Here is a 26,153-nt window from a genome sequence, read left to right as displayed (position 1 = left end):
TGGTTGACTTGCAATGTTAAATCGCATTTAAGGGATTTAATTTTATACATCCTATTAAAAAGTCGCTATTATTAAGTGTATAATACGACCTTGCTTACCTTAAAAGGACTTAGGTAACTTTCAAAATAAAAATTTGTTTTGTTACAAAAAGTGAAAGAGCTTAAGTCCATATACATATAGCTTAAAAATAGAAAAAAATACATTTAAATTATATTTTTAGATAATAGAAATAAATTTAGTAACAAGTTATTCGTTAACATTCTCAGTATGTGGGAGTGATTTGAAGTAGTTATGGTGTTCCGGAGGTATATACCGCAATAAGTCCATCATGTGTCGGTATTTTAGTGATGTGTCGCTTCTTATACTTTTATATAACGATGGCAATACAATATTTTGAAATTTTTTAGACGTGGCAATAAATTCTCGTCCATGGTTGTTTTGTATAAAATTTTATATGGTTCATTTCTTAAAAAATCGCATCCAGCATATTTGAAGCCAGTTTATTTTTTCTCATTCTCAATTAACTTCCTCTTCCTCTGTTGAAGAATGAACTTCTAAAATTCTCCTTCTTTTTTTGAAATCTGTTGTATGAGTTTAATTCCTCTTCACTTTCAGAATCAAGAAATCTTGTTATTTTATCCTTTCCCTTTCCTTTAATAATTTCTTTAAATTAAATATTATTTTTTAAATTTCAATTTAATATCAAAACGTAATTTAAATTACCTTCATCACTGCTTTCACTTTTTGACATTGTCAATAAAAAATCACTTAAATCACTTTAAAAATTAGGATTTTCAGTATTTATATTATTTTGAAAATGTACGGGATATAAAATTTTCAAATGTACTAAGTATATTTCAATACCGATTTATTTTTTTCACAGTTGAGCATAAATTATAAATGTCACAAGTGCCAACTTGATAAAAGATGAAAATGGACTTAAGCCACTTTCAAAATAAACGGCTCAAATATGGAATTAGTTAATTACAAATTATGTCTAATTTAATCAACACTATCTAATTTGAAAGTTATAGATAAAGAAGTTGAATGTGAGTATTTGTAAAAATAGTGAGAAAGATGTGATAATGTTGAATAGAGATGTCCAGTTTGGAATGTGTTGAGTGACGAAGGTTGTGGATCTGATGAGGATGTTTGATTTTTTAGGAATGCGGGCGGCGGTGGGTACAAAGAATTTGGGGCGTCGAAGGACGAAGGGGATGATGGGGCGATCGACGACGGGGCTAGCACACCGGACAGCGTTCCAGAGCCGGATCGACCACCCCTACGACACATCGACAAGTACATCAAGCCGGAATTCCCTTGCATCTCGAAACGTGTCACTGTCGCGATCCTCACTTGCGTCGGCTTCATGGTCATGTTTGGAATGCGATGCAACATGGGCTTAGCGAAACTGAGATTGGAGAAAGAAGTGAGTTTCGTTTCCAACACAATGAATTATATTATGGATGTTTTTCTTTTGCGAGGGGGTTACGAGAGTTGTCTATATATGTGTGTATATGAGTGTGGGGTTGCAACACAAAAGGCTTTTAAAGCGATTACGATCGATGCGCGCTCACGATTGCATCGGTTTGTTGGATCCGAAAATTCTATGTCCATTATATATATATGTAGGAGAGGGTTCGCATAAAGCCCTCCGATTCTTTTGGAAAAAAACACGAACTCAGAACCGGAAACGATAGCACTTTGCTCGTGAAAGGACGCATTTTTCACAGAACGAAGTCACATTAATAAATGGGAAACGGAAGTAACGAAAATATGACATCCCTCTCCCTTCACTACTCAATCCCGATCTCAATCTAAATGGTCGTCGTAATGTTGTTGCAGAGGAACGAAACTCTCTCTTCTGTGGATGCGTCGATTTTCTGGGGTTACCTGATCACGCAAGTACCCGGTGGTTTCCTGGCCACGAAGTATCCGGCCAACAAGCTCTTCGGCGGCGCCATCGGAACCTCCTCCTTCCTAAATCTTCTGGTCCCGGGCGCTTTGAATCTCGGAAAAGGTGCTCTTATTGTAGTCAGGGTGTTACAAGGATTGGTTGAAGTAAGATTATTGCACAATTTTTATTTCCTTTATTTACCGATGCGCTGACTTTGGTCGACGCATCCATTTCGATATGATTGATTGATTGATTGTTTGTCTTCACTCACACTCTCACGAACACCACTCGCATGTTGGCATATGGCACAAGGCATATGAACAAATAATATCAGCTGAAAATCAAACAGGTCAAAGATCAAAATAAACAATTATCACTTTTAATTAAACAATAATTGCAGTTCGATTTTCAGCTTAGATTGAATGAGTTTAGCCAGAAAAGCACCAAAAATCGATTCTAGTCACGTTTATTATTTTTTTCCACGTATTCCACGCAATTTTTCCGTTTTAAAGAGCACAGTTTTCTTATGTTGTCTTCTTTGTTCTATCGCAAGCGTTTTAAATGTTCTGTAATGTTAATTACTAAAAATTCTCGTTCTCTTATAGAAATATAAACGTAACGAAGGTAACAAAAAAAAAATCAATTATTATTAATAATAATAATAATATAGTTGTGTATTTCTATTTCATAGTTACACATGATGATCGATCGAAATTGAACACGAATTACATTACATGAACACATCAATAAGAGCAGCACAAAATTAAAATCAAATAAAAAACACTTAGATCAAATAACACACCGATTTCTACACCGGTAATAAGCACACTTTGGCTATAAAACTACAATATAACACAGTGTATATATACTAAAATGATGAAAGCTTTTTAATAAACTAATTACTGTAATAATAATAATATTTTCAACAAACATAACAAAACGATCTTGAATAATTAATTACGTTTTATTTTCAGATTTTCAAGAAGATCGGAATTTTAGTATAGAATTCCGATCGGTGTACGAAAAATGAATTTGCTAATAATGTGTGTAATTTTATACAGGGCGTGACATATCCAGCTTGCCATGGTATCTGGAGGTATTGGGCTCCACCGTTGGAGCGTTCGCGTTTGGCCACCTTAGCCTTCTGCGGATGTTACGCTGGTGTCATGCTCGCGATGCCGCTGTGCGGTGAGTTGATCAAGAGGATAGGATGGGAAGCTCCTTTCTACTTCTACGGTGCAATGGGAGTCACTTGGTATTTGCTGTGGATCTGGATGGTCTTCGAAAAGCCCAGCAAACATCCGACGATAGAGGCCAAAGAATTGCGATACATCGAGAGTTCTTTAGGTGGTTCGGTACAGTCACACACTTTACCTACTATAGCGAACACTCCGTGGAAGGCCTTCTTCACATCTCTGCCCGTCTGGTCGATATTCATAGCGAATTTCTGTAGGTCTTGGAATTTCTATTTGCTCGTCCTCTTCCAAGCTAGTTACATCAACGACGTGTATGGAATTGATATCGAGGAGGTAATATTATTATCATTATTGTAATAATATCAATGGTTTATATGTGTTTGTTTTTTTTTTATTAGAACGCTATATTGGGAGCGCTGCCGCATTTGCTGATGACTATAATTGTACCGAGCGGTGGAATCTTGGCGGATTATTTAAGAACGCAAGGTATAATGACTACTACACAAGTTCGTAAAGTCTTCAACTGCGGCGGCTTCGGTATGGAAGCTACCTTCTTCTTGGTAGTCGCCTTCTCGAAATCCTATACGCAAGCCATCACCGCCTTAACGTTCGGAGTTGCCTTCAGCGGCTTCGCGATATCTGGCTTCAATGTTAACCATCTGGACATAGCTCCAAAGTATGCCAGTATACTCATGGGAATGTCGAACGGTATAGGGACAATAGCCGGTTGCATAGTACCGATTGCTGTGCACGCTTTCACGGACGAGAATCCGGTAAGTGCACTAACGTATAGCTTAATTTAGTTTGATAAATCAGTGCTTCCTTCCCTCCTTCGCTGCACAGCAAATTTGACATTCATTCTGATGTTACACGCGTTCTGGTTATGAGTTAAAGCCTCCCTTCATCCCTCTCCTTCCACCAAACAACGGGCGATATATCATAAAAGAGCGATTGCATCCCTCATCCACCCTCCGTTCTGCACCACCGCGTCTGCAAACCATCGCCCCCGCGACGCCTCGCTTTTACAAATTCAACCATTCTGCGTCGCCGATCTCCAATAAACCTACTACCACTGCTTTGCATCGAAACTATTAAATGTCTATGCTAATTCATGATGTGTAAAACTCAAATCATAAAAGCACAAATATATATGCCTATTAAAATGTATAACAAGTCATAAAATTAAAGAATGGAAATTACGACAGACAATAAAATATGAATTCCAAAATTTGTATATTACAACTTACAGTAATGTAATATTGGATTATATTATCATTTTTTTTGTTCTTTAGAGTGCGGAAAACTGGAAAAAGGTATTCACATTGGGAGCAACTGTCCATTTCCTAGGTGTAATCTTCTACGGACTATTCGCCTCCGGAGAGCTTCAAGACTGGGCTGACACTCTAGCCGAGGAGGAGAAGCAATGGAATCCAATGGATGAAACGGTTTACATTAAAAAATCTCCAACCGTAAGTACTCATTTCAGTGCGCGCTGGAAGAAATTGAACTAAATCTCGATATGTTCTTACTTAATAAGGCCCAGAGTAACGGCTTAATACAGACCTCGTTATCGGGTAAGACGATAACGTATGGATCCGTGGAACAGCCCACTCCACCCCCGAGACCACAGCCACCGGCGACGGCGGCGCAGGGTGGCGGCGTGTCTGTAAATCCTTTCGCAACGGGAACTAGCACAGGCACAGGCAACACTAATCCATTCAATAATCCTTTCCGACAAGAACCCGTGCAGCCGCCAGCTCAAGATTCTTACTTGCACGGAACCATTGAAGATCGCAATTACTAGATAAGTTATAAGAAAATCCATAATTATTATTTACATTCACAAACAAATTACTTATTTGCTGCCAGTTTCAATAATATTGTTATCATCTTTCTTATTTACATTTCAATGAAACATTCTCAATGTATTAAAAACAAAAAAAAAACATATTTCATTTAGTGTGTCAAACGCACAAAACTTAGTATAATATAAAAATATGAAATATTATTTAAAAAAACTAATTATAGCTTGAAATAAATATATTTATCTTCGTCAATTTCAAACAACAAATTATCGTTTAAAACAATATAAAATTTACAAAAAAAAATTGATATATTATAGCTTATATTCAAATAACAAATAGAATTAACATTACGACAAATAATATAAAATATATTAGATAGAATATAAGGAATAAAACTAAAAAGAAAAAAAAAATCTGTTGATTAATTTGTAATTACGAAATGTTTAAGATAAAAAAAGAAAATACGTCATTTATCTATACTTTCCGATACATTTCGTTTGAAAACTTTTGTGATATTCAGTGTTTCTCAGATTCGAAAATTTAATGAAACGATTTGTTTTTTCCCAAAAAAATTAAGATCATCAAATTGAGAAACATTAAATTAACATAATAAACATGTAATATATTGAATTGTACATTTCTGAAATATACCGTTCGAGTATAACGAAATACATAATATAATGTCTCAGTTATATTTAATTGATTTGAAATCCTGATTATAACTTATTGTTTTTCTTAACTTTATAACTAAATTTTTGTTTTCTATTAAAGTAATTCGTTCTTAGAACATCAATTTATTCACATTTTTTTAATGTTTCTATACTGTAATAACTAAATTCGACGCTGTAATCAAATTATAATAAACATAATGTGAAATTCCTTCAAAGTTACTTTTTCTTAATTAAATACTAAATGATTACATTATATTATGTATTTGTGAATATAATAGTATATAACACTTCTATTGTATTGCAAACTATAAATAAATGATACATATAAATATATAATTGTATAGTTGTTAAATGATAAAATAAAACTAAGAGAAATCTATTGTTAAAGTATAATTTTTGAAATAGAAGCAACTAAAAATTGTTAATGAATTTATCGACTCAAATATTTATCAATTAAACTGTACTATATACTTACTATGCATATATATATATATATTTGTTTGTTTTTTTACGTTGAATAGACTACGTTTACTTTCAGTTAGACTTTTGCGTTGACTAATTTCTATAAGGAAGAAATGAGAAATACTATTTGAGGTGTTCTGATATATCCTCAAGGCTGTGCAGACAATAATTACGGTGACAACGCGCGATTCGCAATGTCACCCCAAATATAATAATTAATCGTTAGCATTGCTGACGATATAAGGACTAGTTTTTAAGTATGTATAGATATTTATTTGCGTGTGAGTTGAATGAATGGATATGAATGAAAGCTATTGGAATACAAATTTAGTAAAACAATAATAATACTAATAGAGCAATGAGGAGTTCAAGTACAAAATGGAAAATTAAGGGATTTGATGTTTATTTTTGGGCGCGATCGTGGATGAATCTGTTGTTAGATTTAATGTTTATTTTAAAAGTTGTAACCTTGTTATGAATCAGTAATAACTAATTGAAAGTAATCAATTAATTTATCATTGAATATATGACAAGTGTTACAACTATGTAGTGAATATACTGGATATGTTTAGAAATGATTTCTACATAGTATCATGTATATAAATTAATTGATTTAAGAAAATTTAAGGTAATTAAACGAAACTGAAAATGGATCGGGAAACTGAGCAATGTAATTAATTAGAAAACTTAGTCAATTTATAAATAATAAATCTATATGTCTATATATGAATATTAGAGGATTTGTTAATAATAATATGTACGAATAAAACGTACTTAATTTATTATAAGCATAAAATGTTAGCGGCAAAATTAACTGAATCAGAATCTTTCGAATCCACTAGCTCAATTTTTATACTAAGTTCAATGTACCCAAATAACTCAAACTAATCAAAAACATGATTATCTTCCAATAATGATTCATTTAATTATGCCTTTAAATTTGTTAGAATTCGCTTCATCAAAGCAATACCAAAAAAAAACTAACTGAAATAATTGATTTGAATCGAATGATTTATTGATATTTTCATGTAAATAATATAAATGAATGTAAAATAATTGCTTTGATGAAAGATTGGGGAAAAAAAATTATATATATATTTAAATGAAGTAAGTGTAAATATGAGGTTTCGTGTGGGCCTAAAGGTTCTCTTTTAGGGGAGCTTCGCAGAATCCTCCCCTAATCGTGACTCATTACATTCCTATAGTTGTAAATGTTGTAGGTGTTGTATCAATAATTGTATTAATAATAAAAGTTAAGAAATTAATATCTCCTGACGCCTTTATGAAAAAAAAATCAAATGTAATCTTCTCTCTCTGGTCAATATGAAGCGTAATACGTAGAATTTGTTGAAACTTTATTTTGAATCCTTTCACGCTTGTAGCTTAACCATTTGTATTATACGTTGATGTTCTAGGTAAACTTTTGTATGTATCAGAAAAATTGTGTTCACTTATTTAGTTCGTTTCTTTTATAATTTAATCAACAAAAGAAAAGAAAAACTTTAATTTAAATAGCGATTTTATTATCGTGTTATATAGTGTAGAGGCAATAAACAGAAAATTAGTATTGGAATTATTATAGTAATGGAAACGTTGTACAAAGGAAGCAATTGTAAAGGTTTTGTCGTCGACTCCGATTGTAATATTTCTCTCTAACTGTACGTTGAAAGCAGTATTTGTTCTCTTCGAATGTGTAATATAATAATAATTAATGTAAATTTTCAGATGAAATCCTTACTTTTTTTCTTTCTTTTCGTTCTATTGAGACTCGTAGTTGAAGAATTGAATGTGTTTTATGTGTATTGAGATGTATGTAAAGTTTACCTTGTTATTATTATTATCATTATTTCTGTCTTAATATGTGATCCGTATTACTTTTGATTCTAATCCATGTATTAGCATAAAAATAATAAAATCATAAATCTGTTACAAATTATATTTGACTTCTAATTTTAATAAATTCCATATCCATTTAAAAGTCCGTTCTATAAGTTTATAAAGTAAGATCTTTTGATTTAAGGAAGTTTAATTTATATATAAACGCTTTTTGATTCTGAAATCATATACTTTTAGTATTATGTTTATTTACACTAAATTGATATTTTATAAAACATGAATTTCTTCTCTAAGTTTTGGAGAAATTTCACAAACAATTTTCATAATTTGCGCAAATCGTGGATCTGTTTTTTAGCTGAAAAATTGTATAGGGCGACCCAATTGAAGTGCAACTTAAAACTTTTATAACTTTTGAACCATTAACAATATTGTGTCCATATTTCGCCTAATGATAGTTGATTTTATTGTTTACAAGCCTGCGGAAGCATTTGCATCTCAGTTTTTTGGAAAAAAAGTAATCAGCGATGAAAAGTGAAAAGAAACTTATTTGACTAAATGTGGAAAAATAAATATATTTCATGTACATTAATCAATAAATAAAATACATTTGTGCAAACATATTATACATCTCACTATATTTTTCTTAGAAAAATCAAATTTACATTAAATCTTACAACAATATTTAAACCTAATAATAAATTAATTGACAGTGAATTTAAATTTTTTGTTAACTTTAGTTATATTTAAATATAATTTGGATTCTTTCTTCTTAAAGTTTCTCTATCTACTTTTAATGGGTGACCTTGTGCAAACGGAGCTTCCGCATTGGTGGTTACGTAATATATACCCCTCGCTCTGCAATGCAAAATGTATAATTTAAGAATTAAGATTGAATAGTTTAGTTTTACCTATTGGAAACGTGCTCGCCCATTAGAACGTACTCTTCTTCGTCAGGATTGCAAATCCTTAATAGATAGCTGATGAGTGTTGGACAGGGGTAGGCCCAAAATCCTCGTGGTGTTATTATAGACTCAATGAAATAAGGGGTAACTTTCGTGTGATCACAAGCTAAAGTTTCTGCAAGAAATATGGAAAAATTAATTTTTGGGTAATTTATTTTTTTTGTTGATAATTTACTGAAGAGTGTGTCGCTCGCGCATCCGGGTTGACTAGAGCCACCGTTGATGTAAAAATCGGCGTGACCGTTGGGTCCCCATTGACCCAAGATTCCGGAATTCGTGTGCAAAATATCGACGAAATGCGCGTCGCTCGGGTCTAAATCTCTTGACTTGTTCTGTCCAGAATAAAATACTATAGTTGGATCTAAACCTATAAATTAAAAAAAGTTGTGTTTAAACCTGACAATCGTGTGAGTAAGATAAATACCTGTAATTCTACCCAATTTCCCGTCGATGTGGGATTCCAGGTAATTAGCAACTAATCCAGAGATATGAGCTCCGACGCTGTAACCGATCAGATGTAGCCGATCGGCTCTGGTGCCTCTGGGATGTTGGGTGAGGTATCGGACCAAATGGGCTACGCAGAGAGCGCAAAATCTGGGAGCCCATTCCATCTGCTTCAAGCAAGGCTCTTTCACCAACGTACCATAATCAACTATAAATATGTTATAGTTTCCTCTATAGAAGTAAGCCTCTCTCATGTCGGTGCTAGGAGACAAATTCCTACCACCACCGAAGCCGTGAATCACGATTTTCGTTGCGTGCGCCCTATTGAATTGCGATTTGTAAAGCGACTCCGGCCTCAAAGTATCTATCAATTCGGGATTATATTGAGTACGCCTAGAAATTAAACACACACACAATTACATAATTTGAAATTTGTAGAAAGTATATGTTTACTATGTCATTAGTATTTGCAAAATCACTACGCTAATGTCCATCGAAGCTTAAATTTCGGAACGATTAAACTGCTTAATGGAAGGATTGTTACAAAACTGTCGCGATTTGTATTGTATTGTGTATATTGAACCTGTAGATGTTATTATTTACTTTTTCTTTTTCTCGCATAATTAAACTTCGGCACGAGGATAATTTCATGTACATTAAAAATACAGGCATTCGTTGTACAGGAAATTATTGCGATAATTATCGGACGTTTCGCATGTTCCATGCATCAATTTTTTTTTTAAAGATACCTGACGTCACTTTCTTTTGTTCTTCCTTTTCTTTGTTTACGTAAGAGTAATGTTAATTTCCTTTCCGCTTACTTTGATATCAGTGTCTGTTTCCTGAATAAAATCTTAATTATTCAAGTTAGAACAAGGTTTATATTACATTCATTATACAATACTAGTATTAATAAAATGCAATTTTCCTATCGATTTAGTTAATGTTTATAAATTACACATTTCCAACTTAAAAAGTCGTTATAGTTGTAAAGAGGATATTTAACATAATATTAATAATTATTGGTATTTTATTTGAAGTTAATTGCAATATTTATAGCTTTACTCAATTGCTTTCTCTATTTTTACGAATATTAGAGAAGTCAAGTAAGTCCAGGTAATAACTATTTAATAGCAAATCAAACATTTGTGTATTTTTTACAATATTTTAATTACATTATTATTTGAAATTATTTAATATTCATTTTAAACCGAATTCATTTGCATATTGTATACACGTACAAGAGAAATCTGGAAATAAAATTAACCTGGTAAATCAACAAGCAAAGAGGAAATTAATTGATATCAAGTCAAGGAAACTCTATTCAGTGTTATGTAATTGTTATAATTATCAAAAGAAAGTAAGTTGATAATGTTTCTACTTATTTTACCTGTCTTATCTAGTTAACTAGAATAAGCACTAAACCACTAACAAAATTTTAAGGTAAATGTTATGAGTATGAAAAAAAAGTAAATTAATAATATTTCTACTCATTTTAGCATCGTTTATTGAACTAATCTGCAAGATATTATTAAAATCAAGCATGATTTTAAGGAATATCATTTCAAAGATTTCTAATTGGATTCAACAGATGAAACTAACGAAATAAATTGTAGAAGATATAAAAAATGCATGTGAAACAAGTTCATATTAATTTAAGGAAACTTTATTGACTACTACGTAAATGTTTTAAGTATTAACAATAAGTTAAATTAATAATTTTTGTAGTCATATTTTCTTGCATTATCAAATTTGTATCGAGCATAATTTAAAAAGTATCCTTTAGTGCAAATGAAGCAAGTTGTTGAAAAAGACCTTAGGAGATATAAAAAAATGTTTTGAGTAAGTACAGAAGTTGTTGATTTCGGGTGGAAACTAGTAAATTTAACAAACTTATTTACCTTGTGTATAAATAATATTGTATCATAGGATGCGGACAAATGTATGGTTTTGGTATGCAGGAACTGGTATTGTACAACTCTTGAACTGTCGAAGGTTTCTTCGGTTCCTTCTCGGCTTGCCCATAAACCCCTGCAAAAGAAAACAACAATTAATAATTCCAAGTTCGCGCTTGAAATGAAGAAATATTCGTTAAGAGTTGACACTGTTTTTCCATAGATTCAATTTGCATCGCTCAATTAACACGGCACATTATTCTAAGCGCAACCAAATGAAGCAACTCCATTCAACCTAGACCCACACAACAAGTATCAGAAGAAATCCATCCAATATGACCTTTACGGGTATACATGAACCGTGGGGTTTCCCTCCGTTTCATTCCGTCGTTATTGAGAACAGAAAGAAAGTTTTCTTTTTGCCATTAATCATTTCGGACTTTCCTCGGATTCGCCCACACGCGAGTTTTAAAGACAGAAATTAAACGATCGTCGTTGGAAATGCGTACGGGAAAAACGCGCAAATCACTTTCATTTGTTCCATCGAGAAAATGCAAATTGTTAATATTTGTCCTGAGAACTGCGAGAGCACTTTCACGAAATAGATTATAAGATATGTTTTAGTGATTATCGTGTATCCAGAGAAATAACTTTCCAAATTTCTCACGTGCGCGAAGCATCAATTGAAAATGAAAGTCTTCTAATTTCGTCGGCGCTTCCATTTCAAATGCCAGTCATTTTAGCGACGACTTTATTAATTACAATTAAATCGCGTTAATGAGAAACTGTAAAATACGGGTTTTGCAAGTTTGGTTACAATGGGATCAGTTTGTTGCATATCTGGAATAAATTAAATGAGATGAAGTCGAATAACTTTGCCGACAACTCATGCAACGATAGTTTCTAATGACTCATCTTATATTCACACGTTGCGTTGTGGAAGATTTGTTATTCCAACGAAATAAGAGTAAAAGTTATAAAAACAAATCTTCCATGGAATATCTTTCATTTGTTTTTATTAATTATCATCACTTATAATAATGAAAACTTTATTTTCTTAAGTTATTTATGTCTAATTATATAAAGTTATTTGAAATAAATGTTAAAAAATTATGAATTCTAATTTTTTTTTCACAGAAATAATAAATTGTTTACCCCATTTGGGGTAATTTATCCCAGTTGATTATCCCATTAGTATAGATAATACATTTTTGTATATTCTCAAATATTTAAGTTGAAATATTGCATAATGTGTTCATTTTACTGCAACGCTTCGATAAAGACGTGTAGGTTAATCGAAAAACTGTTTCTTTGAAAATTATTTGGTGCAAAATTTCTTGCATGCAAATAGAAAGTGCATTTCATATAAACCTATTATTTCTATAAGTATTATATGAAATGCAATTGTTTAAGATTTAAGATCTATCAAAATATTCACTATTATCGTATTTATTTTACAATAATGATGATAATGATTCATTAAGATAATAATTAGCAAATATAATTGTTATATTTAGATTTAACTAAATTTAATGTTTATTCAAATACCAATCGATATATCTCATACATATTTTATCGGATGAAAGTAGATTTTAAATGAAAATAGAAAAAATAAAAACTTTCTATTTTTTTTTTAAATTCTTTAATAGGACAACATTTAAACTTTTGAATTTTATAACAAAATATCAAGTCTTCTTTATTAATTCAACGATCGTTTAATTTATGTTATTTGAAACTCAATTGACTTTAAATTACTTACTTTATCAGTATTTTAATCAATACTTAAGCAATATTTACAAAATTGATGTTATATTATAAAAGTAACGTTTTTAATATGAAAATCATAAGAAATGTTGGTATTTACTCAGTGAATAGCAAGAACTAATCGGGCTGTTTATTCCAAGCGCATTCTATTTACGCTGTGGAAAAAATGCAGTAGACTGACCTCGCCGTTTCGGAAAGAACTTGAAGTGTCTCACGTAATATAACTTAACAAATTTCTAGTAATGAACAAATTGAAAACGTCTTTTATATATGTATAAAAATATATCTAAAGAGTTTTTCGTTTTGGAGCAATTTTAATGATTGACATTGATGTGATTGAAATTAACATGAAGTTTAACTAAATGAATTTCGTAATTGTGCGATGTTAATTTTCAAGGAATTCCGATCAATGTCAGAAACAAATGGATAGAAATAGAATAAATTGTTACATTTGCTTGTAATAGAAAACTTTGGCTATAAATTATTGTAAATATTGATTATTTTGTAATTAAAATGTAGAAACAAAATTACTTATAAGTACTTAATAAATCATTAAATTGATTTGAAACGATAAACAGTACGATTAGAATAATATTTGTTTGACTTTATAATTAATTAAATATGCAGAACAGTTGGAATGTGAGCTATTTATAGATATGTAATTCAATTATTGGAATGCACTTATTAAATGAGGGAATTTGCAAAGCGGATCTAGAAAGTATCCGAGACTGGACTAGACCTGGACTGGTCACCCGAAATGTTTGTTTTTGTTTTCGATTTACCGGCAAAAGTGAAGAGCAGCAGGTAAAGGTGAACGAAAAGGAAACTTTCACATTTCACCGTGATTCTCGGACGTTGCTCATCGTTCAACGACATTCTCATCATTGAGCAGCTACGAAGACGAAATCACATGCACATTAAGCAAAAACACACAACAACAACAACAACAGTTTGATAGAACGAAACGGATATGATCAAAACATAACTCTAGTGAAAGTGCACGCACGAGTCGAAGACATGTAACAACACAGTGCCACAACCGCGAGTATGTGGAAACGACTAAGCAGGTTCGTGCCTTCACATTTTTATTTATACGTCATGAGGGAGTAGTGCCTACTACTCCACTACCTGCTCAAACATTCGATCCGTAGAAGGGGATCTAATTAAATGCAGCGACGATAAATTACGTTAATACCGCATTTCCTAAATGATCTCACTTCCTAGATCTAATTAACACTAATGAATAAAAATTGAATGCATTTTAGAAAATCAACAACTTTATTTAAACATAACTTTAAACGCGTCGCTTATATTCTTCAGCTAGACGATTGAGGTCCTCTGCATAAGCTGTTAAAAACTCGGCTTTGGCTGCTGCAACTTCGACGTCTTCTTCGGGAACTGCAAGTCCTGGTAAACTGGCGATCTCTGGGACTACTAACTTAGAAAGAACCTGATCGACTGGTACACGTTCCTCCTCGATATCTGATGGTGGGTTCACTGATTTCTCGTGCGCAACGAGAGCAAGATGAAAAGCACGTTCCTTCTTGACTTCTTCGGTTTCGGCTACGGCCACTGGAAGATCGTCTCCGACGGCCGTGAAGCCTTCTTCACCATCGGCTACGTAGGTCACGGTATGCTTGACGCCGGCACCGTCTAAGAAAGCGAAACTGCCGACCACTTTACCGTCTTCACTTCTCTCCTCGGTTCTAGAAGAATTCTTCGTGTTGTAGTTTAACTTGTAATTGCCCAAGGTGTCCTCTGCGAATTGGAGTGAGCCTTCGTCAACTGGGGCGCATAAAGCGCTTGACACAAACAGCACGAAAACGATCTGAAAAATAAAAATTATATAAATTTATAAACAAAAATATTATTATTTTTTTGAGTACTTACTAAGGTATTCATAGTTGGAACGAACGTTGGGATATGTGCCCAAGTTTGGAAGCGATTACCTATTTAAATGAATTTGAATTAGTTCACTTTCAAGGTTTTACAACATTTATAGGTAAAACATTTCTTCGGCACGTGACACAAAATTGTATATTAAACGCATTTTAATGAAGAGCAAAGAATTCAGTTCAGGAATTTTATTGAAAGCAAATATTAAAAAAAACTTACATATTCAATTCCTTCACTTTCATGTAAACTTTTTCAAGAAAACAACATTAATTAAACATTTAGTTAAACGAAACACGAATATTTTCCATAGCCAAACTAAATCTTTTCAATTCTAAGACTTTCAAGTAATCAAAAGATATCAATGTCTTTTTTGATTATACATTTTTCATTTTAGTATTGATTTTTTATATTTTTTTGAGATATTGTAATTCTTATTTAATAACACTTTTTTTAACAACTAATAAGAATATATCCATAAATCATATAACTTTCGAGTCTTTCTATTATGTTAGAATAAATTAAACTTCTGTAGCCATAACGAATTTTATTATGATTATGTGTGGTCGGAAAAACTGTGCAAATAATAATAATTATAATGTATTTGCATTTAACGTGATATTTTTCTATAATTTAATCCTTTATTTATGTAAAGTAAACATTACAAGTGCAAGAAGCAATGTCTTATTTCGATATCATGTTCAATATGTGATTTCATCAGTCGCTGTGATTATTATTTAATCAATATGCATTTCTTTAAAGTTTTTTTTTTTTGAAATGTTTAACAAATATTCAAATTTGAACTTTAATAATTAATGTTACTAAATAATGATTATATAAGTATTTTACAGGTAAAGGTTATATCTATTATTATAATAGTTTATATTAAACAAGAATTAAGTAAATTGAATATAATAATATTGATTTTATAAATTTAACTTTTAATATTATTTTAATTGTAAAAAATTCTAAGTAAAATTCTGTCTTATTTAAACTAATTAAATTTTAAAATATTTCCATCACATTAAGCTCAACGACTCATTAAAAATATTTGATAACTGATGAAGATTTTTTAACTTTTACTTTCACTGCTTTTAATAGATTGATTTGAACCTTTATTATTCCAATTTTTGAATCATATCATTATCCAAAATTATGTAATTAACAGGGAAATTTTTTAATTAAGTTGTAAAATGATGTTTCATTAATTGAGAAATTTGTTTGATGATTTTATCAGTGATTCATAATTAGCTGCAAATTTTTTTTTTAAATATTGAATTTTAAGAATGTATTTTTCTATATTTGGTTCATTGTGAAAAATATGAAATAAATATAATAATAATTTGGGTATAAAAATATGTTTATTTACAATAAAATCAAATGTAATAATAATAGAAGTAAACAACTTAAGCTATTTTCTTGTAAGCTTCAGCTAATGATTCCAAAGCTTTTCCATAAGCTACTAAGAACTCAGCCCTGGCAGCACTCGTTTCAGCATCTTCTTCTGGGACAGCAGAGGCTGGCAAAGAAGCAATTTCTGGTAAAACCAACTTAGCCAAAACATCGGCAACTGGTTCATCTTCCTCTTCGACTTCTAATTTTGGATGTGTTGCTTTCTCGTGTTCAACGAGAGCAAGATGAGCAGAACGAGAGTTAATGATGTCTTCTGTATCTGATACTGGAACTGGAAGATCAGCTCCATCGGCCTTGAATCCATCTCCAGCAGCAACATAAGAAACGCTGTGTTTGACTCCATCGGTATCCAAGAAACTGAAACTGCCAATCACTTTTCCATCTTGACTCCTTTCTTCGGTTCTGGATGAATCTTTAGTATTAAAATTCAGCTTGTAGTTTCCCAACGTGTCTTCAGAAAAATTAACGAATGATTCTTCAACTGGAGCACAAAGGGCAACAGCCACGACGAAGGCAGATAAAACAATCTATTGGAAAGAAGAAACATATTATTAATTTAATTATATTTGCTATTAAATATTATATTATACTTACTAAAGTGTTCATGTTGTTGCAGTTGTAGTTGCAATGTTACAATGATTCTAACTGGAGGGACAAAGTTATTATATATGTTTTATTTTCCAAAAGAATGTCACTTTTACCGTTGATGATTTTCAAAGTATTTAAGTAATTAAGATATTTAACCAATTCACATAAAAGTAATTGAAGGTTGCTGGTCATTGCTTTCCCCAATTTTTTATAGTTTTTAATGAATTGTAATGCTAAATAATGTTATTCAGCACAGATCACATGTATAATTATGGGATTCTGTGTTTTTTAAATAACTGAACAAATATTAAAACCTACTTTATTTGTTGTATATCTATTTGTTTTAATTACTATCAAAATTGAACAGTAGTTGTTCGGGGTCGAAAAAGGAGTAGAATTTGTCTAATGTTCTCAAATCCAAACTATTGATGCAAAACCAGTATTTGCAGTAAAATAATTTCTAACAAATTACATTCATCTCTAATAGATCGTTTACAAATATTTAATATAAATTCAGAACATTCGCTAAAACTACTATTTTTTTTTCTTTATAAAAATTTAAACTTTAATAATGATTAATTATAGTATAATAATTAACTGTATAAGATTTATCTGTCTTAAAACATATAATAATAAATACTTTTTAAAAAGTTCCAAAATTTTCTTCAAAAATATTAACATTTCAATTTGGTTGGAACTACACAAATTTGGAGAAAGCAATATAATTAAAAGCATAATTACTTCATTACACAGTAAATGTGACATTCTTTTGGAAAATAAAACGTATATAATAACTTTGTACTTCCATTTAGAATCATTGTATCATTTCCACTACAATTGTAACAACATGAACACTTTAGTAAGTATAATATTTTAATAGCAAATATATTTAAATTAATAATATGTTTCTTCTTTTCAACAGATTGTTTTATCTGCCCTCGTCGTGGCTGTTGCCCTTTGTGCTCCAGTTGAAGAATCATTCGTTAATTTTTCTGAAGACACGTTGGGAAACTACAAGCTGAATTTTAATACTAAAGATTCATCTAGAATCGAAGAAAGGAGTCAAGATGGAAAAGTGATTGGCAGTTTCAGTTTCTTGGATACCGATGGAGTCAAACACACTGTTTCTTATGTTGCTGCTGGAGACGGATTCAAGGCCGATGGAGCTGATCTTCCAGTTCCAGTATCAGACACCCAAGACATCATTANNNNCAGCCTCTGCTGTCCCAGAAGAAGATGCTGAAACGAGTGCTGCCAGGGCTGAGTTCTTAGTAGCTTATGGAAAAGCTTTGGAATCGTTAGCCGATGCTTACAAGAAAATAGCTTAAGATTTCTGTTATTATTGCTTTTGATATTAATTCTAAATAAATATATTTTTGTATACAAATAATTATTTTTATTTTATCATATAATTGTCATATAATTTATAACTAGCTTAACCAAACTCCGTAAAAGTATCCGTTTTCAGAGCTTTAAATATTTTAAATTTATGAAAAGTCCATGTAAATATTTTTAAGAAAATCCTATTCACTTTTATTCCAATTCACGAAAAACTGAAAAAAAACAACAAAAACGTCCTTTCGAGAAATTCACGAAAAACTTACAAAAACGTCATTTCGATGTTTTTTCAATTTCTACAGCTCATAGCAAACGACAGCATGACACCACAAAGATGTATCTAGGCGCGTTGGAAAGTTGAATAATTCAGCTTTCATACGAGTGGTCGATGATGTAATTATCTTAAGGGGTTGTTGAGAAATTCACGAAATACCGAAAACACTGAAAAATGGCGAGATAACCGTCGTTTCTGTGTTACGTATAAAACGTTAAGAATGTGTTCTTTTTTTTCAATTTCTACAGCTCATAACAGCCGACTCCATGATGTCATAAAGATGTATATAGGTGCGTTGGAAAGTTAAAATATTCAGCTTTCATACGGGTGGTCGATGATGTAATTATCTTAAGGGGTTGTCGAGAAATTCACGAAAAACTGAAAAAATGTAATATACTTTTTTCCATTTTTGTGTGAATTATGTTATTTTTTCAAATAATTTTCTATAATTGTTTTTAGTTGGATACATTCCAATAGAAAATGTACTATATATATATATATCCAATACATTTTCCAATTTCTTATTATTATGGCCTTCGATAAACTTCAAATATATGATTTTTAACATTGAAATTACCTTGAAAGGCAAACTTCGAACACGACATTCTTTTTTTCATTAATATATAAACGCCACTCATTTTTTCAGATAATCATTCCAGTTTCGGTATTCACTAAAACAACACGATGCATACATTTGTAAGTACACCAATTTTCCTTTGGTTTTTAATTGTTAAATACATAATATATTTTTGTGTCACAGGTTCTGTTCTCTGCCATTCTGGCAGTTGCCTTGTGCGCTCCAGTCGAAGAATCCTACGTTGATTTCGCCGAGGATACTTTGGGCAATTACAAACTCAGCTACAACACAAAGAACTCGTCAAGAACGGAAGAGAGATCTCAAGATGGAAAAGTGGTTGGCAGTTTTACATTCCTCGATACCGATGGCGGTAAACACACCGTAAATTATGTCGCTGCTGGTGAAGAAGGCTTCAATGCTGAAGGCGCCGATCTACCAGTTGCCGTTCCTGAACCACAAGACGTAATTCAATCTCGCTCCGCTCATCTCGCTCTTGTCGAGCACGAGAAATCTTTGAATCCGAAATCCGTCGTTGAAGAGAAACCAGTTGTGGTGGAAGAAGTTTTGGCTAAATTAGTGATTCCTGAAATTGCATCGTTACCTGCTGTCGCAGTTCCCGAAGAAGATGCTGATTTAGCTGCTGCCAAGAAGGAACTTTTGTCTGCTTATGCCGCAGCTTTGGAAACCTTAGCCGCTGAGTACAAAAAAAGTGCTTAAGCAATTTCTATTGTCTTAATTAATATAATAATAAATAAGTGTTATTAATTTGAATTTTAATGAGTTTATTCTAACAAAAGTTCGTTATGTTGGCTGGAAAAATACAAAATAAAAACAATTTTATTTTAATTTATTTAATTTTCATCCTTTTGTAATTTCTCTACAAAATTTCCATTTATTTCAATACATTTCTTAAGTTAGTAGAGACACCTTTCAAAATATTCCTCAAAATCGGATTTGGAGCTTTTCAACTTTTAATTAATGATCTCTTCTTTTGAACTGAAGACTTTTTACTTGTAAAGTAAATCGAAATCATCACTTTTGTTGCTGATTTTTGCTGCATCTTGGTTTTCAGGTCAAACTTATGGAATCAAGATTCATCACCTGTTACGATTTTACAAAAAGTGGAATTTCTACTAACATTACATCACTAATCTTGCATTTTATCCTATCCATTCTTACCCATCTTCTTGAAATTTGACATAAAATATCGATAGACTTCAACAAATTGAGAAACAACAGAAACTAACGTATTAACGCCAACTTAGCGAACTTTTGTTAGACCCCACATACATATTTAACCAAAGTTGTATTTTACACTTTTTACATCCCCTTTCATAATATAATGATTCTAAACTCTCATACTTTAACATTTTATGCACGTGCATCGAGCCTATTTGTTGACTTTATAATTTTAAAAAATAAATATTGAGAATTTTTCAATTGAAATTGATCGGCCTCGCAAAAAAACAATAATTCGAGAAGTTAGGAAAAGTTATTACAATGTTAGATTTGAGAAATTTTACATAAAAAATTTGGAAAAGTAAAATGAGTTTAATACACTATTAGAAACCAGACTAATCCAGGACTTTAAAACCAATTATATCGAAAAAAATGTATAGTTCAATTAAAATTTAGTTTAATTTGAAATTTTTGTAGTGAATCCAAATTACTGTATAAAAATAAAATGAAAGATGCAGAAAAACGTCATTGAATACGTATATGAATGCAACTAATGAAACAGTAATTGTTTTAAAGTAGACAGTCACATTCCCAACAGCTAATTTACTATTAAAATATATTAATTATTTCACACAAAAATTGTTTTCTTAATTTCGTCCATTCAAAAAATAAAAGGAATGCGTGAAATTAGAAATGATATTAAAAATAGAAGTGAATGTATATTTCTATTATCAATTTGATTTTAAATAATCTAGCATTGTTATCAAGAAGATTCTAATGAATACTAACTAATGGTAGAAACAAAATTATTACATCACAATTATTGAAAATATCATACAGAATCTTATAAAAAATGAATATTATACTGCAATAATACTGTTAATTATGTGTAAATGAATTGAATGAATACAATGGCAATTAGTGGCGCTAATGACTAAAATAATTAACGACATTTTTAACACATTAATTATTGAAAATATTTAAGAATGGAATAATGTAATCTTATTAATAATTAAGTAAATTTATTGTTTATATAAATAACAAATATATATTGCAAAGTTTGCACGGTGCAAAGTTTATATTTTTAAATAAGAAAAAAGCATTGAATTTGATTAAAATATACAGATTTTATATACATTAATCTCTTTCTATATATTTGCAAAACTATAGCTTTTTAATTGTTGCAACAAAAACACGAATATAAATAATTTTAAGATAAAAAAGTTACATGTAATAGATATTTGATATGTAATATGTATTTTCATTCATAAAACCTTTAAGTTCTTAATTACCTTGAAAGTTAAATGAAATTAAAAAGTCATTCTGTTGAAGTAATATAAATAGACTTACTTCCACCGACTAAATTCATTCTTAAGTCTATCGTCGTAAGAACATCACATCACAATGCAAACTATTGTAAGTAAATTAAGTATATAGTTAATATCTATAATATAATCAATGTGTTTTTTGTTTTAAATTTAGATTGTTTTATCTGTCGTATTGGCTGTCGCCATCTGCGCACCAGTCGAAGAATCCTTCGTGGACTTCGCCGAAGACACTTTGGGCAACTACAAACTTAACTACAACACAAAGAATTCGTCCAGAACTGAAGAGAGGTCTCAGGATGGAAAAGTGATCGGCAGTTTCTCGTTCCTGGATACGGATGGCGTTAAACACGTTGTGCACTATGTGGCTGCAGGTGAAGAAGGTTTCAAAGCCGAGGGAGCAGATCTTCCGGTTTCTGTACCGGAACCACAGGACGTCATTCTTACTCGCTCCGAACATCTCGCTCTGGTCGAACACGAGAAAGCCCTGAACCCAAAATCCGAAGTCGAAGAGAAACCCGTTCCAGTCGAAGACGTTCTGGCGCAACTGAATTTACCAGAGATTGCATCTTTGCCCGCTGCTGCAGTTCCTGAAGAAGATGATGATTTGGCTGCCGCCAAAAAGGAACTGTTGGCTGCTTACGCAACAGCTTTAGAAACACTGGCTGCTGAATATAAGAAACTTGCTTAATTTGTTATATGTTTATATTGGAATAAAAAAATCTTTATATTAAACTAGATTTTATTACTAAATCATTTATTGATAATAATCCAGCAATAACTGTTAGAGTGCGATTTCGATCAGTGCGGATTTACTACAATATAGTGTCAAAACTAAACTAAATTTTAATTATTCAATTAGTATAAATTAGTACAAAACATTATGATTTATACAAAAATGATTTGTTTTACAAACAAGTAGCTTTTTGTGCTGTTTATTTTTATGCAGTTTCCAAATCCTCATTAAGACATTTAAGGAAATTACAGTATTAATTGTTGCTCTATAATTATACAAACTCCTAAAAATAGCGTAAAATACACGTTTTTGGTGAGACATTAATGTATTATTGTCAAAATAATGCATTCTCTCAAAATGTAATTTAATTACAAACTTGAAGTAGTTTTAGTTTGCCTTCAAATGAAATAACGTGTTGAATTACTAATGTTGTAACAGATTATTTACATTTAATTTTTCTTCCTTACTTTTGCAGTTAAATTAACATAGACTTTATTTTTTATAAAACTATTTCTTGAATAATCTATTTGTTACCGAGCTGATAAATTTATGGACTAGATTGTTATACATCTAAAGTTTTGTATAATATTGTTTCTTAAGAATTAATCGTAAGATTATTACATGAATTATATCTATACACAACTAATAAATGTATATTTTTTTTGTTTGTTTTCAATTATCAACTATCTTATGTGATATTTTCTATATAGTACAGTTAACAATTATTTGTAGATATGAGAAAAAAGAGTTGCCAAAGTCTATAAACGATATTTTACTTGCAATATCATTTTTTCTTGGAGAAGCACAGATAAAAAATTGATATTCAAAGAAAAACATAATGTAAATAGTATTTGATTTATTTGAAAACCAGAAAAAATAATAAATGTTTAACAAATTAAGCCAGTTTCTTATATTCTACAGCCAACCGTTCCAAGGCTTCAGCGTAAGCAGCCAAAAGTTCGGCCTTGGCAGCAGCGGTTTCAGCATCGTCTTCAGGAACGGATTCAATTTCAGGTAAAACCAATTTAGCTAAAACATCTTCAACTGGTACAGGTTCTTCTTCGATATCGGCGTTTGGGTTGATGGCTCTCTCGTGTTCCACAAAAGCGAGATGATCAGCGCGTGTCTTCAAATTGTCTTCAGTCTCTGGTACAGGAACAGGAAGATCATCGCTGTTAACGTTGAATCCAGTTTCTTCGGCAGCAACATATGTCACAGTATGTTTCACGCCATCGGTGTCCAAGAAAGTGTAACTTCCAATAACTTTTCCATCTTGAGTCCTCTCCTCAGTCCTGGACGAGTTCTTGGTAATGTAATTCAGCTTGTAGTTTCCCAAAGTGTCTTCAGCGAAATCGACGAATGATTCCTCGACTGGGGCGCAGAAAGCGACAGCCAAAAAGGCAGAGAAAAGAATCTGCAAATAGTTAGTTATTATGATTAAAATTAACAAATTATTATTAATTTTACTTACAATTGAATTCATGGTTGTGTGTTGTTGTTGTTGAATCTTCAGATTGAACTGAATTCCAACAAACGAAACTTCCTTTTTATACTAATTTTGAAAATGAACGTTATCAATTTTCAAGGTAGTTCAGTTACAAAAGTAAACGTCTCATTGTATTCAATAATCGTCTTCATGGACATTTGTGAACTACTTAAAAAGTAAATCCGCTTCATTTTATAAGTTTTGATAAATGTAATCAAATTTTATTTTGTTAAGTTTTAATTTATTGTATGTATGTTAAAATGTTTTAATAAATAATGTTATTAAAATTATAGACAGAAAATGTATTTCATTTATATTCTAAGTATACAAATTTTGAAGACGAATTTACCTATTAAAAATGTTATATTTTGTTTGTAAACAAAGTAATAATCAAAATATCAAATTTTAAGAATTGGCTTTCATATTTATAATTTACTTAACTTTTTAAGTAAAATTACACTTAATTACCAAATGTTAACTGATATTATGTATTTCAATGGAATATCAGGTAGATTAATTGTTTTTTTTTCTATAATTTTTATTATGTAAATAATAATTTGATTTTATATATTACAAGTGGATGCATTTTTTTTATCTGCAATTAGTATTTAATAGTGTATAGTTTATATAATTATACATTGCCACTAATTACTTTTGAAATTTAAAGAAAATGCTTTGTCAAGGTCTTTTAAAGTGAGCAGTTATTACACTTGTACTATCTACTTCCTGTTCATTATTTCTTTAAATATTCCATTATTAAGAATATTTCATTCATAAGTTCTTGGATCTGTTCTTCAAAAAAAAACTACTTTTACTAAAAATATTCAGTTTAAATGTGTTAGAATCGTCAGTAATACATTTTCTGTTCAGTTATACAAAGTGTACATCTTCTTTTTATTATTTCAAAATATTGAAAAACTTTTAATTTTATTTTAAATTATAGTAGACACAATACATAAAATCAATAATTTCCGTTACATTATTTGTATAATATTATTTTCATAATTACAAGAGATAGAAAAAGTTTTCATTAATTTTAAATTTATTATTCTGCTGAACAAGTTGAATCTTTCTGTATAAAAGAGTAGTATTGAAAGTATAGAGTTTTTGGTATCAGACTCATGATTTTACGCATTCTTTTTTAAATGCCAGAAGAATAGATATTAACATTTTAAAATTTGGATTTGCTATATTAATTTGCATTCTCTTATAAAGTTTGTATAACAAAATACTTCACAATAGGGTTTATGCTTTGTTATATAATTTATTTCATGTTAATTTTCTGTGATTCTTTCAACAAACTTTATCATTTTAGTTGACAATTGCATGTAAATAAAAAAAATTGTATGCATGTATAACAGAAAACAATTTATTTAAAAATCAACAAAACAATAACAAATATTATCAGTAAACAACGAATTAAGCCAGCTTCTTATATTCTACAGCCAAACGATCCAAGGCTTCAGCGTAAGCAGCCAAAAGTTCGGCCTTAGCAGCAGCGGTTTCAGCATCATCTTCAGGCACGGCAATGGCGGGTAAAGACGCGATTTCAGGTAAAACCAATTTAGTTAAAACATCTTCAACTGGTACAGGTACTTCTTCGATATCGGACTTTGGGTTGATGGCTCTCTCGTGTTCTACAAGAGCGAGATGCTCAGCGCGTGTCTTCAAATTGTCTTCAGTCTCTGGTACAGCAACAGGAAGATCAGCGCTGTCGACGTTGAATCCAGTTTCTTCAGCAGCAACATAAGTTACAGTATGTTTCACGCTGTCGGTGTCCAAGAAAGTGTAACTTCCAATAACCTTTCCATCTTGAGTCCTCTCCTCAGTCCTGGACGAGTTCTTGGTAATGTAATTCAGCTTGTAGTTTCCCAAAGTGTCTTCAGCGAAATCGACGAATGATTCCTCGACTGGGGCGCAGAAAGCGACGGCCAAAAAGGCAGAGAAAAGAATCTGCAAATAGTTAGAATTACAATTTAAAATGATTAATGTATGTTCACTTACGATTGAATTCATTGTTGAGTGTTCTTGTTGGATCCTAAGGTTGAACTGAATTCTGAAGAAGTGAACTTCCTTTTTATAAGCACTTCTAAAAAAGAACGTTTTCGATGTTCAAGGTAATTTATTTGTGTACTTTATTACATTAATTGTATAATTATAATTTGTTATTTTATAAATATAATTCATAATAAAAATATATATTTTTTTTGATTATTTGCAAATTTGTTCATTGAATTTACGCAAAGTTTTGATTTCTGCAAAATAAAATTTCCGTTACACCGAAATTAATGAATTCATTAAAATGCATTTAGAGTGAATATTAAGTAATGCAGTATAAATCGAAAATAGAATGTGAATTCGTGTTTGGATTATGTCGAAACAAATTACATGAACCGAAATCGTTAAATTTAT

At 31.0% G+C, this 26,153-nt stretch overlaps 7 protein-coding genes across 7 annotated transcripts; 4 read left to right on the top strand and 3 right to left on the bottom strand.

Moving 5' to 3' along the window:
- Nucleotides 1–1,164: 1,164 nt before the first annotated feature.
- LOC108565466 (vesicular glutamate transporter 1) lies at nucleotides 1,165–4,956 on the top strand (the record flags this gene model as incomplete). The annotated part of the gene is given in 6 exon segments (XM_017924949.1): nucleotides 1,165–1,429; nucleotides 1,846–2,061; nucleotides 2,959–3,426; nucleotides 3,492–3,866; nucleotides 4,386–4,562; nucleotides 4,631–4,956. Coding segments are annotated over 6 exon segments (1,768 nt in total), but the record flags the coding sequence as incomplete, so codon positions are not given.
- A 3,626-nt stretch (nucleotides 4,957–8,582) lies between these two features.
- Nucleotides 8,583–14,002, bottom strand: LOC108565464 (pancreatic lipase-related protein 2). Its single transcript, XM_017924947.1, has 6 exons — nucleotides 13,715–14,002; nucleotides 11,175–11,304; nucleotides 9,254–9,666; nucleotides 9,005–9,196; nucleotides 8,776–8,944; nucleotides 8,583–8,722 (listed from the first exon to the last, which is right to left on the bottom strand). Exons 1-6 carry the CDS (start codon nucleotides 13,815–13,817, stop codon nucleotides 8,611–8,613), a joined length of 1,119 nt encoding a protein of 372 aa, XP_017780436.1. The 5' UTR covers nucleotides 13,818–14,002; the 3' UTR covers nucleotides 8,583–8,610.
- A 3,671-nt stretch (nucleotides 14,003–17,673) lies between these two features.
- Nucleotides 17,674–18,069, top strand: LOC108565463. Its single transcript, XM_017924946.1, has 2 exons — nucleotides 17,674–17,685; nucleotides 17,749–18,069. Exons 1-2 carry the CDS (start codon nucleotides 17,674–17,676, stop codon nucleotides 18,067–18,069), a joined length of 333 nt encoding a protein of 110 aa, XP_017780435.1.
- A 1,053-nt stretch (nucleotides 18,070–19,122) lies between these two features.
- Nucleotides 19,123–19,732, top strand: LOC108565462. Its single transcript, XM_017924945.1, has 2 exons — nucleotides 19,123–19,134; nucleotides 19,199–19,732. The coding sequence occupies exons 1-2, from the start codon at nucleotides 19,123–19,125 to the stop codon at nucleotides 19,730–19,732; spliced, it is 546 nt and encodes a 181-aa protein (XP_017780434.1).
- A 1,866-nt stretch (nucleotides 19,733–21,598) lies between these two features.
- On the top strand, nucleotides 21,599–22,210 carry LOC108565461. The gene is made up of 2 exons (XM_017924944.1): nucleotides 21,599–21,610; nucleotides 21,677–22,210. Exons 1-2 carry the CDS (start codon nucleotides 21,599–21,601, stop codon nucleotides 22,208–22,210), a joined length of 546 nt encoding a protein of 181 aa, XP_017780433.1.
- A 940-nt stretch (nucleotides 22,211–23,150) lies between these two features.
- LOC108565460 (cuticle protein 7-like) lies at nucleotides 23,151–23,738 on the bottom strand. The gene is made up of 2 exons (XM_017924943.1): nucleotides 23,727–23,738; nucleotides 23,151–23,669 (listed from the first exon to the last, which is right to left on the bottom strand). Exons 1-2 carry the CDS (start codon nucleotides 23,736–23,738, stop codon nucleotides 23,151–23,153), a joined length of 531 nt encoding a protein of 176 aa, XP_017780432.1.
- Nucleotides 23,739–25,160: 1,422 nt separating this feature from the next.
- LOC108565459 lies at nucleotides 25,161–25,814 on the bottom strand. Its single transcript, XM_017924941.1, has 2 exons — nucleotides 25,746–25,814; nucleotides 25,161–25,694 (listed from the first exon to the last, which is right to left on the bottom strand). The coding sequence occupies exons 1-2, from the start codon at nucleotides 25,755–25,757 to the stop codon at nucleotides 25,161–25,163; spliced, it is 546 nt and encodes a 181-aa protein (XP_017780430.1). The 5' UTR covers nucleotides 25,758–25,814.
- Between the last annotated feature and the right edge of the window lie 339 nt (nucleotides 25,815–26,153).

The sequence above is a fragment of the Nicrophorus vespilloides genome, unplaced genomic scaffold (assembly GCF_001412225.1).
Source record: "Nicrophorus vespilloides isolate i.1.1-1 unplaced genomic scaffold, Nicve_v1.0, whole genome shotgun sequence".
In the NCBI taxonomy this organism is placed as follows: Eukaryota; Metazoa; Arthropoda; class Insecta; order Coleoptera; family Silphidae; genus Nicrophorus; species Nicrophorus vespilloides.
This window is presented reverse-complemented; position numbering and strand designations above follow the sequence as displayed.